The sequence below is a fragment of the Dromaius novaehollandiae genome, unplaced genomic scaffold (genome assembly GCF_036370855.1).
Source record: "Dromaius novaehollandiae isolate bDroNov1 unplaced genomic scaffold, bDroNov1.hap1 HAP1_SCAFFOLD_70, whole genome shotgun sequence".
Classification (NCBI taxonomy): domain Eukaryota; kingdom Metazoa; phylum Chordata; class Aves; order Casuariiformes; family Dromaiidae; genus Dromaius; species Dromaius novaehollandiae.
This window is the reverse complement of record NW_026991372.1, coordinates 66,702-81,295: the sequence shown is the minus strand read 5'-3', so window position 1 is coordinate 81,295 and position 14,594 is coordinate 66,702. Positions and strand designations below refer to the sequence as shown.

At 74.7% G+C, this 14,594-nt stretch overlaps 1 protein-coding gene across 3 annotated transcripts; it reads left to right on the top strand.

Moving 5' to 3' along the window:
- Positions 1-6,680: 6,680 nt before the first annotated feature.
- PCGF1 (polycomb group ring finger 1) lies at positions 6,681-12,105 on the top strand. 3 transcript variants are annotated; one of them, XM_064503951.1, is made up of 9 exons: positions 6,681-6,923; positions 7,984-8,089; positions 8,364-8,516; positions 9,708-9,779; positions 10,024-10,132; positions 10,839-10,872; positions 11,084-11,170; positions 11,263-11,337; positions 11,929-12,105. In XM_064503951.1, exons 1-9 carry the CDS (start codon positions 6,828-6,830, stop codon positions 11,974-11,976), a joined length of 780 nt encoding a protein of 259 aa, XP_064360021.1. In that variant the 5' UTR covers positions 6,681-6,827; the 3' UTR covers positions 11,977-12,105. The 3 variants fall into 3 exon arrangements, with proteins under 3 accessions (XP_064360021.1, XP_064360020.1, XP_064360019.1); XM_064503950.1 differs by having other exon boundaries at positions 6,682-6,923; positions 11,087-11,170; positions 11,257-11,337; XM_064503949.1 differs by having other exon boundaries at positions 6,684-6,923; positions 11,257-11,337.
- Positions 12,106-14,594: the final 2,489 nt, after the last annotated feature.

Below are 14,594 nucleotides of genomic sequence, written 5' to 3'. Positions count from 1 at the left end.
TGTGGGGATACAGGGATGCCAGGATGTGAGGATGCAGGGATGTGGGGATGTGGGGATGCAGGGATGCAGGGATGCGGGGATGCCAGGATGTGGGGATGTCAGGATGGAGGGATACAGGGATGTGGGGATACGGGGATGCCAGAATGCAGGGATGAGGAGATGCAGGGATGCGGGGATATGGGGATGTGAGGATGCAGGGAGGCAGGGATGAGGGAATGCAGGGAGGCAGGGATGTGGGCATGCAGGGATGTGGGGATGCGGAGATGCAGAAATGCAGGGATGCGGGGATGTGGGATGCGGGGATGTGGGGATGAGGGTATGTGGGGACACAGGGATGTGGGTATGCAGAAATATAGGCATGCGGGGATGCCAGGATGCGGGGATGTGGGGATACAGGGATGTGGAAATGCAGGGATGCAGGGATGTGTGGATGCGGGAATGGGGGATGTGGGGTTACGGGGATGCGGAGATGCGGGGATGGGGGATATGGGGATGCAGGGATGCAGGGATGCGGGGATGTAGGGATGCAGGGACGTGGGGATGCGGAGATGTGGGGATGCAGGGATGCAGGGATGCAGGGATGTGGAAATGCAGGGATGCAGTGATATGGGGACGCAGGGAGGCAGAGATGCAGGGATGTGGGGACGCAGGGATGCAGGGATGCGGGGATGCACCCGGGCCCCGTGGTGCACCTTGCCCAGCGGGACGTGGCCCTGCAGCACCGGCACTGCTGGCGCAGCCGCGGGGAGCCCAGCGGAGCGGCAAGCCCAGCCCCAACGGCCGCTTCCCGGGGCCCGATGGCCGGTGACGCTGAGGCCGGACGTCAGCAGCGCCGGCCGCATCTGTGCAGCGTCCTGGGGTAACGGCTGGGCTGGCGGCGGCCAGGCTCAGGGGAGGAGCCGCGCAGGGCTCGGTGCCCGGGGACGCGCCGGGGGCTGCAGCGCTGCCCGGCCGCTCCGGCTCGGCTCCCGGCAGGACACGGCTGGGGTGCTGCCCCGCAGGGCCGCTGGCGGGGAGCTGAGCCCGGGCCGGGCTGCTGCGATCTGCCCCTGCTGCGGTCTGCCCCTGCGCTCCCCGGCGCCGGCAGCACGGTCCAGAGGCCTCCCCGCCGGTTTGGGGCCTGGGGAAGGGCTGCAGAGCGGCATCCGCTGCGTGCGCGGTACGAGCCCCTTGCAGAGCCCACGGTGCGCACGTCCCCGTGCTCAGCGCGCCCGGCAGCGCAGCCAGGCAGGCTGCAGCGGTCTGGGCGCAGGGACGTCGCCGGGAGCCCCGCAGGCGGGAGGGACCCGTCGTGCCCAGCTCGGCCCCACTGATGCTGCATCCTCTGGGGCGCAGCCGAGCCCTGAACCTGCGGCAGGGCCAGCAGCGTGGTGAGGACGCCCCTTCCCCGCAGTGCAGGGCTGTGCCGGTGCCTGGGAGCTCCATCGTGGCCCGGGCGTCCCAGCGGTGCATCCTCCCTGCGGCCTCTGCTGCCTCCTTGGCTGCGGCCCGGTGGGTGCCCAGGCAGGGACCTGCACCAGGGTGTCCCCGTCCCTGTCCCCAGCCCTGTCCCGGGCCCGGCGGCACCGGCCGGGCAGCAGCGGGTGCCCAGAGCCGCAGCTCGCGCTGCCGTGGGGCCGTTGACAGAAGCCGTCGCTCAGAACCTCGTTATCAAAGGCCGAGGGCAGGTAATTGGATTCTGCAAATCCAATCAGGTGCATTAGGCAGGGAGTTCAGTCCATAACCGCCCAGCCCCCCGGCCGCCCCGCGGCCCCGCAGCCCTGCGAGCCCGCCGCGCGGGGCAGAGCCGGCTGGGCCGCCCAGCAGCACCCACCGCGGGGGCGGCAGCGTGGGCACGCAACCCCCCCCCGGCGCGGGCCAGGCTGCAGCGTGGGTGCTCGGCCCCCCCGGGCCGGGAAAGCCCCCGCAGGCGCTTCCCAGAAGGAGCCGCCCAGGCCCCGCTCTGCTCCGCAGCGGAAATGGAGCTGAATATCTGAGCAGGTCTCAGCTAAAAGCACCGGCCTGCCCAACCCCGGGGCCTCTCCGAGGCACGGTGACGTGCCGGCTGCGGCCCCGGCATTAATTATGCATGGGGAGATGGAGCTGCGCGGCCCCACGCATGCCCGGCTGGCAAACCCCGGGGAGCCCCAGCGGCCGGAGCTGCATGCCCATCCGCGACCGGAGCGTGGGGCAGGCGACCTCCCCCCGGCACAGAGCCCCCCAAGCGCCCCCGACCCTCCCACGCCTGCAGTGGTCCCGGGCCCAGGCCGGGCTTTGCAGCCCTGCAGACACCCCGGTGCCCGGGCGCTTGCACGACCGGCGTGCCAGGCCAGGGCGCGCGTGTGAGTGTGAGCAGGGACAGGCGTCACGTGGCACGCGTGTTCACGCACAGCAGCACGTGCATACAGCCGCAGCGGTGTGTCAGGACGGTGTGACCGCTCATGTGCATGAGAGAGCACACATGGGGACCGTGTACCAGCTGGCACGGCCACGCGGGGTGCAGGCACGCAGGGGGGCATGGACATAGTGTGTCAGTGGTGGGAGCACGCGTGGCAGGAGTGCAGGGATGTGTGTGCAGGCTGTGTATGGCAGGCGTGCAAGGGTGTGTGTGCAGGGTGTGCATAGCGGGTGTGCAAGGGGGTGTGTGCAGGGTGTGCATGGCAGGTGTGCAGGGGTGTGTGTGCAGGGTGTGCATAGCGGGTGTGTAAGGTGTGTGTGCATGGCAGGTGTGCGAGGGTGTGTGTGCAGGGTGTGCATGGCAGGTGTGCAGGGTGTGCATGGCAGGTGCACAAGCGTGGGTGTGCACAGCAGGCAGCTGGAGGTGCAAGGCTGTGTGTGCAGGGCACGCCTGACGGGCAGCTGGCAGCGGGCAGGCTGCGCTCGCTGCGGTGCCGGTGCCGGTGCCGGTGCTTGGTGCTCGCTGCGGCGCATTTTCACTGTGCAGCTGATGCTCACTGCGGTGCCGGTGCCGGTGCCGGTGCTGGTGCCGGTGCCAGTGCTTGGTGCTCGCTGCGGCGGGTGCTCACTGTGCAGCTGGCGCTCGCTGCGGGGCCGGGGCCGGGTTCGGGGCGGGCGCTGGGCGCTCGCTGCAGCACTGCGCTGGCAGTGAGCGATGCCGCCTGCCCCAGGGCCGCGCTGGCCCGGCTGTGACCCCCGCGGCCCCTCGGCGCGGCCGTCCCTCCCAGGAACTGCTGCTGGCAGGTACAAATGGGGGCCGGGCCCTTCCGCGCCCTCCCCAGACGCGGGGCGGTCACCCTGGCCCCAGCCTCATTTCTCAGCGCCGGCGAGGATGGGGCCGCGGGGGGGGCAGGCGCTGGCAGCAGCGGGAGGGCGTGGGGGCCCCTGGGGCAGGGGCCGGTCCCGTCTGCCCCGGGGCCCACAGCGGGGCCCCCCCGGGAGCTGCCGCCTTGGGGACACGGCCAGGGATGCGCTGGGGACGCACCTGGCCCAGCTGTGCCACTCCCATTGCCCAGGCCGGCTAAACTGGGCCAAACTGGGCCGGGAAGAGCTGAGACAACTGGGACTGGGACCAGGACCGGGACTGCAGCAGACCGAGCAGTATCAGAGGGGCTGAGCGTGACCAGCCAGGCCGGCCTGCCTGGGGAAGGTGCCGGGGGTCCCCCGGTCCCGCAGCCCCAGCTCCCTGCGCCACTGCCCGCGTGCTGGATCCGTGGGAGTGGAGCCCGGCACCGCTCCGATGTGCCAGTCCAGTGCTGCGGCCCTGATGGGGGACAGAGCCCCGGGAGCCACCGGGCCACCCCGTACACCCTGCCCCTGACCGACGGAGCCCTGGCCAGGGCAGCCAGCGCGGAACCGGGGCCGGGGCCAAGGCCAGGGCTGGTGCTGGTGTCAGTGCTGGGGCCGGTGCTGGTGCTGGAGCTGGTGCTGGAGCTGGTGCTGGTGCTGGAGCCGGTGTCAGTGCTGGAGCCGGTGCTGGTGCAGGTACTGGAGCTGGTGTCAATGCCAGTGCTGGTGCTGGTGCCAGTTCAGGTGCAGGTGCTGGTGCCAGTGCTGGGGCTGGTGCAGGTGCCAGTGCTGGTGCCAGAGCTGGTGCCGGTGCTGGATCCAGTGTAGGTGCAGGTGCTGGTGCCAGAGCTGCTGCTGGAGTCAGTGTAGATGCAGGTGCTGGTGCCAGTGCTGGGGCCGGTGCCGGAGCCAGTGTCGGTGCCGGATCTGGTGCCGGTGCCGGTGCCGGAGCCGGTGCCGGAGCCGGTGCCGGAGCAGGGCTGGCAGCGCCGGGCCCCTCCCGGCTGCCCCGGCCCGGCAGCGGCGGCCCCAGGTCGCCCTCGGGGGCGGTTCGTCGGCCCGGCCCGCTCTCACCCCGGCCCCGGCCCCGGCCCCGGCCCCGGCCCGGCGCGGCCCCGTCGGGGCTCCCCGCCCGCCCGCCCGCCCCGCGCCGTCTGCCCGCGCCGGCTCCGCGGCCGCTCCCCAGACAGCACTTGTTGCTGGGGATTGGAGCAATAATCGTAACCGTAACGAGCCATTACGGCCTTTAACAGCTTCTGCTTTGCATTAGCGGGGCCGCTCCTTCCCCTCCAGAGCCCTGATCCAATCACCCCCATTAGCGCGGCTCCAGGCTCCGGCGGCTGCGCCGCGGACCCGGCCCGCCCGGCCGCGCCGCCAGCGCCCGCCCCCGCCCCCCGGCCCGGCACCCGGTACCCCCCCGGCCCGGCACCCGGTACCCCCGGCCCGGCACCCGCTACCCCCCCGCCCGGCATCCTGCACCCTCCCTCCCGGCACCCCCCCAGCCCTGCACCCCCTGGCCCTGCACCCAGCACCCCTGTACCCCAGCACCCACCGCCCCTGCACTCTGCACCCCGGCACCCAGTGCCTCGGCACCCACCGGCCCTGCACCCTGCACCTACCAACCCTGCGCCCACCGACCCAGCAGCCACTGACCCTGCACCCCTCAACCCTGCACCCCTGCACCCACCACCCCCTGCACCCCCCAACCCTTCACCCCTGCACCCCTGCACCCCCCAACACGGCCCCTGCACCCTACCCCCAGCACCCCCAGCACCCCCAACCCCCAGCACGGCCCCTGCACCCCCGGCCCCTCAGCACGCATCCTGCACCCACCATTCCCCTACACAGCCCCCGGCCCCCCCAGCACCCCCTTGCACCCCGGCGGGCACAGCCCCCGCCCGGCCTCTGGCAGCATCCGGGGCGGGGGGGGGCCGCCGCCTGCTTGTGCCCAGGGCTGCTCCGAGCCGGCCCCTGCAGCCCCCCGGGGCCATGGCCGGGGGGGGCACCCGGGGCTGGACAGACGCACGGCCCCTCGCCCCGCCACGGCCCCGCTGGCACTGCGGCCCCCCCGGCCCCCTCCCCGGGACCACGTGGCACCCCCCCCCCCCGCGAAGGGGTGCTTGGCACTTGCACCCCGTGCACGGGGCAGCGCCGGGGCAGCTGGCAGCCCCACGCAGGGCATGACGGAGGGCACTGGGGGCCCGTGGAGGGGTCCGACCTGGGGGTCCCACCCTGATCTGGCCAAGGGGGTGGAGAGGGGCGATGGGAGTAAGACAGTCCCCAGGGCCCCCGCCACCCCCTGCACCCCTGGAGCCCCCATGCTCCCCCAGACCTTGCAGCCCCTCGAGTCCCTGGCGCCCCCCAGGCCCCTGGCACCCCCACAGCCCCCCGGGCCCTGCAGCCCCCAGCACCCCCAAGGTAACCAGAGCCCCCAGAGCCCCCTGCACCCCCCAGGGGCCTCTGGCACCCCCAGAGCCCCCGCAGCTCCCCTGCACCCCCAAGCCCCTGCCCCCCCCCAGAGCCTCTGGTACCCCCCACAACCCTCCCACAGCTCCTGCAGCTCCCAGAGCCCCCAGCACCTCCCTGACCCCCCACACCCCCCCCAGAACCCACAGCCCCCCATGGCTCCCACAGCTCCTAGGGCCCCCAGAGCCCCCTGCCCCCCCAAGCCCCTGCCCCCCCCCCGAGCCTCTGGTACCCCCCACAGCCCCTGCAGCTCCCAGCACCTCCAGAGCCCCCAACACCCCCCCCAACACCCACATTCCCCCAGATCCCACCGCCCCCCACGGCTCCCCCAGCTCCCAGGATCCCCCTGGAGCCCCCGGCACCCCCCAGGGCCCCTGGCACCCCCCCGGACTCCCGCAGCCCCCACACCCCCCCAGATCCCCCAGCCCCCCCGCAGCCCCCCCCGGGCCCCGCAGCCCCCGGCGCCCCCGCCCGATCCCCCGCAGTGCTCTGCTGCCCCCTGGCGCCGGCCAGCGGAACACGACACAGGCAGCGGCCCCTCTGATTGGCCGCCGCTGCGGTCTGTCAGGAGAGCGCCCCCGCGCCATTGGCCCACCGCCAGCGTGCTCCCTCCCCCCGGAAGAGGGGCGGCGGCGGGGTGCTGCGGCCTGGGAGCGCCGGGGACGAGGGGCCCACGGGACCCCGGGACCCGGTGGGGGGGGGGGGGCTCGGTCCCGGCGGGCGCCGGTCCCGGTGCAGCCTGGGGCCGTCCGTGCTGGCCCGAGTGTGGCCGCGAGTCGCCGCCTGCTCGGGCCCCGCGCAGGGCTCGCGGTGCAGCCGGGCGGTGCGGGGCCTGGGAGCTCCGGGCAGAGGCAGCGTCCCCCCGGGCCCCGGCCCGCCGCCACAGACGCTTTCCCACGGGGTCCCCCGGGGTCAGGGGTCAGCACCGGGGCCAGCGCCGCGCCGCCGGGCCGCGCCTCCAGCCGTGCCCACCAGAGGGCGGGCCAGCTCGCTCGGCGCGGACTGGCCGCTCCCAGCATGCGCCGCGCCGAGCCGGGCGCGCGCGGGGCACGCCGGGAGCTGTAGTCGCGGCCGGCGGCGGCGGCAGGCTCCGCCCCGAACCCGGAAGTGAGTGGGGAGGCGGAGGAGGTTCTAAGATGGCGTCTCCTCCTCAGGGGGGCCCGATGGCGATCGCCATGCGGCTGCGGAACCAGCTCCAGGCCGTCTACAAGATGGACCCGCTGCGGAACGAGGTGAGCGGGCCGCGGGCCTCGCCGGGCCGGCGGGACCGGGCCCCCGCGCATGCGTGGGCGGAAGAGGGCGCCGGCGCCCGCGGCTCGGGGGACGCCGGGGAGCCGCGCAGGCGCCGTGGCACCTCCCGCGCGCATGCGCGGGCCCGCCCCTCCGCGTGCCTCTGGGGCGCGCAGCGTGCCGGGCGGGCGAGGCCGCGGGGGCGGGGCCGGGCGGGGTGGGGGCCCCCCGGAGCGGGAGGGGAGGGGCCACGCGGGCGGGGGCGGGGCGCGGGTGGAGGGCGGGGCCAGGCCCGGGTGGGTGGGTGGGTGGTGGAGGGGCGGGGCCAGCTATGGTCGGGCGGGGAGGGGTCGGGCAAGGGAGGGGTGAGGGGCAGTGGGTGGGGCCAGGAGGGGCGGGGCAAGGGGCAGTGGGCGGGGCAATGTGGGGCAGGGCGAAGTAAGGTGTGCGGGGCACAGGAGGGGCGGGGCCAGGTGCGGGGGCGTGGTCTGGTGCAGGGGGCGGGGCCCGGCGCAGGGGGCGGGGCCAGTGCCATGCACAGCTGCGGTGGGGCAGGCCCAGGTGATTTAGGCCCAGCCGTGGCCGGGCTGTGCCCTGCTCTGTGGGTCCGCGTGGGGCTGCCGGGGGCCTGCGGTGCTGTGCCCCATGGAAGGGCCGCGGGGGCTGCCCCAGCCGGTGGCCCTCGGCCCCCGTGCAGGGATGGCTCCGCTCCGCCCCCGCCGGTGGGGCCGTGGGGCTCCAGCACTGGTGAGCCGGGGGCGTGGGGCAGGCCCTGCCCCACGGCTCTGGGGCTGGCAGGCTGGGAGGGGGCCCCCTGCCTGGCTGTGGGTCCCCCAGCCCCACGCTCCCTCCTGCCCTGCCGTCTCCCGGGTCAGGGTGCTGCCCCAGGGCCTTCGTGCTGGCCGTGTGCTGGGCGCCGTGGGGCCCGGCGGCGTGGGCGGGGGCCGTGGGGAGCGGCGGTGCGGGGCGCCCCGTTGCGCAGCCGCTGCGGCGGTTCGGGGCGCTGCGTGGCCCCGGCAGGCGGGGTGCCGCGGAGCCCGACACGGGCGCCTGTCCCCGCAGGAGGAGGTGAAGGTGAAGATGAAGGAGCTGAATGAGCACATCGTGTGCTGCCTGTGCGCCGGCTACTTCATCGACGCCACCACCATCACCGAGTGCCTGCACACGTGTGAGTCCCCGCGCGGCAGCGGCAGCAGCCCACCGCGGCCAGGCACCGGCTCCGGCTGGGGGTGCCGGGAGCGGGAGCCGGCACCCGCTGTGTCCTGCGGGACCCCGGCCGGCCCTGGGCCGAGCCGAGCGCAGCCTCTCCCAGCTGCCGGCGGGGCTGCACCGCCCTGGGCCCGTGGTGACCGGGCCGGGAGACAGTGTCGGGGGCGCAGGGCTGTTGTGCGGGGCTGTCCCGTGGCACCGGCCCCCCCGCCATGGCGCCCGTCTCGCCGCAGTCTGCAAGAGCTGCATCGTGAAGTACCTGCAGACCAGCAAGTACTGCCCCATGTGCAACACCAAGATCCACGAGACGCAGCCGCTGCTCAACCTCAAGCTGGACCGCGTCATGCAGGACATCGTCTACAAGCTGGTCCCCGGCCTGCAGGAGAGTGAGTGACCCGGGCGGGAGGGAAGGGCCGTGGGGTGCCCCACGGCGGGGGGGCAGCTTCATGCATACAGGCGGTTTTAGAGCGAGGAAGAAGAAGGCAGGAGCAAATGGCCAGCGCTCACAGAGGAGGGCGGTCGCGGGGCCCCGCTGGGCTCTGCCGCTGGATGCGTGCGTGGCTGCGCTGGGGCGAGGAGGCGGCCGTTTGCTGCCGGCCCCGTGTTATTCGGGTGCTTTACATCGGGCACAGAGACCGCAGAGAGCCCTCGCTGCCCGGGGCTGTGCGCGTCTCGCTCGGTGCCGCCGGGTTAAGTCGCTGCTGCTCCCCCCCGGCGGGCTGGGCTGCGGCGCTGCCCGGGAGAGCTGAGCTGGGCTTAAGAAGCCTGTGCTTTATTAAGGAGCTGCCTTTAACCCAGCTCAGCTCCCTGATCTCATGGCTCCAGGGTCTCGCAGTCAGTTGCTTGGCACAGCGGGGGCTGAGCGGTGGGACAGGCGCTGCTGAGGGCAGGGCCGCCCGAGCGGGATGTCCCCGGAGCCGCGGCGCGAGCGACTGCGCAATGAGCACAGCTCCGAGATGGCAGACGCAAAGCAGCGCGTGTGGGGCCAGCAGCCCCGGCGCTGCGGGGACGATGGGGGTTAGGATTAGCTGCTGTCACTCAGGGTAGGGACAGGGAAGGCGCTGGGGACGTTTCACTGGAAATGTCAGTTAAGCACTCGGCAGCGGTGAGGAAGCAAGCGGGTGTTAGGCATCGTCACGGGGGGACGGAGAGCGGACAGGAAAGGTGGCTACGCCGCGGTAGGAGCCCACAGCGAGTGCGCAGCCCGGTCCCTGGCCCTCTGCCTCGGAGAGGAGAGAGGAAAAGGGGAGCAGCTTGGGGAGGAGTGACGAGATCGTGGTCAGTGCCTGTGTCGGATGGGAATAACCACAGGGCTCTGCAGCCTGCGCGGTGCTGGGCTTGGTGACGATGCACAGGGTGGTGCGGGGAGGGGAGGGTGGACGGGGAAGGAGGATCCGTGGCTTCTCACTGCACGGGAGTTGTTGGGCGCTCGCCGAATCGCCAGGCAGGGAGGCAAAGGGCAGCGCGGAGTGGGACCCCCGCCTCTGGGGGGCTCAACCCCGGGGGTGCTCGGGGGTTGGCCGGGCTCGGGGACGGCCGGGAGCAACATGCAGCCCCGCTCGCCTCTCTCCCCGCAGGTGAAGAGAAGAGGATCCGCGAGTTCTACCAGTCCCGCGGCCTCGACCGGGTGACGCAGCCCAGCAGCGAGGGTGTGACGCTCGCGGGGACCTGCCAGTGCTGGGGGGCCAGCGGGGGGGCCCGTGCCAGCCTTTGGGGGGGTCCCGGGCGCGGACGGAGGGAGCGGAGCTGGGGGGGCTCTTGCTGCGGCGAGAGCGGCTGCCAGCTCTGAGCTGCGCCGCTGCCAGCCCCGGTCCCGGGGCGGTGCCGGGAGCGCGGGGTGCCGGTGCCGGGGGGCAGCGGCTGACTGCCGCCCCGCTCTCCGTGCCTCCCCAGACCCGGTCGGGGGCGACCCCATGGGGCTCCCCTACAGCAGCTTCGATCACTCCCGCGCCCACTACTTCCGCTACGACGAGCACGTCTCGCTCTGCCTGGAGAAGCACAGGTGAGTGCCGCCGGGCTGGGCTGGGCCAGGGGCTGCCGGCTCCCCGTTGCCCCCGCCGTGGGTGGGGAGCAGTGCCTGGGGCAGCTGCGAGTGGGGCTGGAGGCACCAGCGAGGCCCCGTCCTGCTTTTGGGGCTGGAGGCACCGGCGAGGCCCCGTCCCGCTGCTGCCTGGGGAAAGGGACCCGGCTGCGGCACGGGGCTCCGGCTGCCCCTCTCCCCCGGAGCTGCCGCGGTGCGTCCCCCCCTCCGGCGCAGCCGCTGCCGCGCGGCGCTGAGCCGTAACGAGCGCCGGGAGGGCACGCAGCACGGCTGCCTGCTGGCTCCCGACAGCCAAGTCGATAAGCGACGGCTCGGGGAGCTGCGATGGGATCGATGGCTGCAGCTCGGCTGCCGGCCCCGGCCACGGGCCGCCCTGGAGCCGCCGCCGAGCGAGGCCCCGCTCCGCACGTGCGTGACGGCGGGGCGAGGGGAGCGCCAGGCAGGCGGGGAGGGGGCACCAGGGCAGCCCCCCGTGCCCCGAGAGCAGGCAGCGTGCCCCAGCCGAGCCGCAGCAGCTCCCGGCCCCGGAGGCTGCGAGCTGGGGGCTGCGTCGGGGGGAGGCCGCGGTGCTTTACGGACCCTCCCGGCGCGCGGGGTGCCGGGCCGTGGAGGCCCCCCGCCTGCCCGCGCCAGGGCTCTCGGGCTGCCCCTGCTTTTCCTTCCACAGCTCCAGCAAGGACAAGAGCAAGGCCGTGCTGCAGGTGAGCGCGGGGCTGCGCGGCACCGAGCGCCCCGGGCCCGGCCCGGCCTCGTGCCCAGACGTGTCCCGGAGCGGGGAGGAAGGGCAGAGCCCTCCCTGCCGCTCCCGCGCCGAAGGGGAGGCTGTGCGGACGGGGGGGCGAGGAGGCCTGCAGCCCTGCCGGGGGCCATGGGGCGCCTGGGCCCCCCCTGACCCCCTCTGCCCCCTTGCAGCAGAAGTACGTGAGGTGCTCGGTGCGGGCGCAGATCCGGCACCTGCGGAGGGTCCTGTGTCACCGCCTGGGGCTGCCGCTGCAGCACGTGAGTGGGGGCCGGGGCTGGGGCCGGGGCCGGGCCGGGCCGGGGGGCGCGGGCCCCCCCGGGTGACGCGGCCCCCCCCCGCCTAGGTGCAGATCCTCTTCAACGCTGAGGTCCTCCCCGACCACATGACCATGAAGCAGCTCTGGCTCTCGCGCTGGTTCGGCAAGGTGGGGGTCCCCGGTGCTGGCACCCCGCTGGGCTGGGTCAGGGGGGGCCCAGCACCTCCCGCCCCCCTCGGGGGCTGTGCACAGCTCGGGGCCGCGGGGTGCCCGGCCTGGGCTGGGGACGGTCGGGGGGCGGGAAGAGGGTCTGGCAGGGGCCGGGGCTCCCGGGCGAGGAGGCTGGCTCAGGGGGGGCGTCCGGCTGGGGAGCCCACGGAGCAGCGGGGACTCGAGGATGGTTAGTGGTGCTGTGACCAAGACCCGGGGCCCCCCCAACGTCTGGGGGGGCACCGACAGGGCAGCCCCTAAGCAGTGCCTGACGACGTGGGTCCGGAGTGTAGACGGGTCCCGAAGGGGTTAGACAGGATCCCGGAGCGCAGCCCCGGAGCTGTGAAATGCTGCCGGGGGCCGGAGGGGCTGGGCAGGGTCCCTGTCACCCGCACGCGGGATCCCCTGGGGCTGGGGGCCGGCGGTGGGCAGGAGCCCCCCGGGATCGCCTCTGCCTGGGGCCTCGACCCGGGGTGGGGGGCTGCAGAGCTGCCCGAGGGCTGGCGGGGGTGGGGGCTGCCACCCTGACGGTCCCCCCTTGCCTTGCAGCCCGCGCCCCTGCTGCTGCACTACAGCATCAAGGACAAGAGGAGGTAGGGGCTGGGCCCGGGTGCTGCCCCCCCGCAGCGCAGCCCTGCTCCCCCCCCGCCCCGGCCCTCCTGCTCCCCCTAACTTAAAACCCCTCCTGCTCGAGTTTATTTTTTGAATAAAACTGCTGAAAATCTCCTGCCTTGTCTGGTCCCTCTGCTCGCAGGAGGGGGGGGGGCTGGGGCCAAGCTCCTCTAGCAGGGGTGAGCTGGGGGGCTGCTGTTGCCCTCTCTGTGCAGGGGGGGCTGAAGGCCCTGCTGCCCCAGCCCCTCTGGGGGGGTGGGAGGAGGGCAGTGCCCCCCCCCGGGTGCTGCCAGCATGGGGTGCAGCGTGGGGGTGTGCTGGGGGAGCAGGGGTGCAGCACTGGGGGGGGGGGTGAGGGGCTGCAGTGGGGGGTGCAAGTGCTGCACTGGGGGGGTCAGGGAGCTGGGCTAGGGGTGCAGCAGAGGAGGTGAGGGGCTGGGCTGGGCGGTGCAGAGGGGCCCGAGGGGATGCAGCGTGGGGGCAAGGAGTTGTCGGGGGGGTGGAGCTGTCTGTGGGGTGTGGAGGGCACCGTGGGGTGCAGCGTGGGGCTGAGGGGCTGTTGGTAGAGCGAAGGGGGGGGTCCTGGGGGTGCAGGGCTGTCTGTGGGGTGCAGGGGTGCCATGGGGTGCAACAGGGAGGTCAGGGGCTGCCGGGGGGGTGCAGTGTGGGGGCCAGGGGCTGCCGGTGGGGCACAGGGGTGCCTGTGGGGTGCGGGGGGGCAGCCCTGCCGCGGCCCCGGTCCCTGCCCCCCCCCCCCCCCCCGCGGCCCCGTTCCCCGCGCCCCCCCCCCGCGGCGGGGCCGCTCGCCGGGCGCAGCGGTGCGCGGCGCTGCGCAGATCCATCACCGTCACGGCTGCCTGGCGAGCGGCCCCCGCCCCCCCGCCGCCCCCGGGACCGCGGCGAGGAGCGATGGGGCCGTCGCGCACAATGAGCCGTGGCAGAGCCGCGGGCGCCCCGACGGCCGGGGGGGCCCGGGGGGGCCCGGGGGGGCGGCGTCCCGCTAACTCGCCGCTGCCGCGGCGCCGAGCAGCTGCGGCGGGGGCCGCCCGCGAGCGGGGCCCGGGCCCGCGGCAGGAGCAGGAGCAGGTGCCGCCGCCCCCGCCGCCCCCGGGGCCGCCCCGGCGCATCTCCCCGGCCGCGCTCCCGGGCCAGGACCGAGCGGCGGCGGCCCCCGGCCGGGCACCCCGCGCCCTCCGCCCGCCCCTCCGGGCGGCTCCCGGCCGCGCCCCGCCGGCGCTGCGGGGGGATCCGGTTACCGGCCCCGCGGCCCAGCTGTCGCCCGTCCCTCACCCGGGCGCCGGGGCGGGCCGCTGCTCCGGGCGGGGGAGCGGGGCCGGGGCCGCCCGCGTCTCGCAGCAGCGGCTCGGGCGCCGGCGCTGGCAGCGGGGCCGCGCTCCGTCGCCCGCCGGGCGCGGGGGCTCCCCGGTGCGGGGGGGCTCCCGGCGCATCCCCTCGCTCATCGGCGGCCGGGGGAGCACCAGGAGCCTAACTCAAACCACCTGCGGGGCTGACGTTGCTAAATGAGCATCCGCTCCCCGGGGGCTCCGGGACGCCGGCGCGGGGCGGCAGCGGCAGCCGAGCGGGGCCCCCGGTGCCCGCAGCCCCCGGCCCGCGGCCCGGCCGGGCCCCATCACTCGTCCGGGCCTGGGGGTCACAGCGGGGCCTCGGCAGCACGGCGGTGCCCTGGGCACCTCGCGCCCCCCCCTCCTGCCGGTTAGCCTCGCCCCCACGGCAGGCAAGGGGGGGGCAGGGAGTGGGGGGGGCAGCTGAGCCCAGGGGTGCAAGGAAGCTCAGGGGTGCAGGGAGAACCTGGAGGTGCAGGGGGAGGCCGGGATGCAGGGGGCCCGGGGGGGGCAGGGACTGGGGGGAGGGGGCGGCTGCAGACGGTCCCATGGTCTCTGCACACAGCAGGACGCTCCTCAGCCCCCCGGGCACCGCCAGCGCCGCCCCCTCCCGCTGCCCCCCCCAGCCCCGCCGCCCCTTGCGAGGGCTCGTCCCCCTCTCCCTGCTCCCCCTTCCACAGGACCCCTGGGTGCTCGCTCCGGCCCACAGCGTGGGGATGGGGGATGCTGTGGGGCTGCAACCGCCATGGGGGAGGCTGTGGGGCTGTGCTCCCTATGGGGGGATGCTGTGGGGCTGTGGCCCCCATGGGGGAGGCTGTGGGGCCGTCTGATGGAGATGCATGAGCCCCCCGGGCTGCCGCGGCCTTTGCCCGCTGCCGGGGCAGCGCCGGGGTCCGGCACATGGGGCTGCTCCCAGGACGTCGCCGGAGCACGCGGTGCTGGGCGCACTGGCTGCACTGGGCCCCAGCACTGCGCCCGCCCCTCACCGCGGCCTCCCGGCTGCCGTGCCAGCCCCGCGCTGTGGCCCTGCCAGCACGGGCACGCTGGCATATGGCTGTCGTGGTGGGAACGAGCTGTCATGTCGGAGCGGGGAAATTACCCCATAACGAGGCACGCTGCAGATTAGCCTAATGAGAAAATCAAAACACAATTTAATTCCTGTCACCGCCTGATCGTCTTTAAACGACTCCGCGTGGTTCTGACGGGCCTGCACGCTGTGCCCGCACGGCCTCCGGCGCTGCGCCGCGCCGGCACTGCTCC

Excerpts from the sequence above, each read along its gene's own strand:
- PCGF1 (XM_064503949.1), top strand. The coding sequence starts at position 6,828 with ATGGCGTCTCCTCCTCAGGGGGGCCCGATGGCGATCGCCATGCGGCTG. Across the intron at positions 10,873-11,083 it reads AGAGCAAGGCCGTGCTGCAG|CAGAAGTACGTGAGGTGCTC; the intron begins GTGAGCGCGGGG and ends GCCCCCTTGCAG. Across the intron at positions 11,171-11,256 it reads TGGGGCTGCCGCTGCAGCAC|GTGCAGATCCTCTTCAACGC; the intron begins GTGAGTGGGGGC and ends CCCCCCGCCTAG.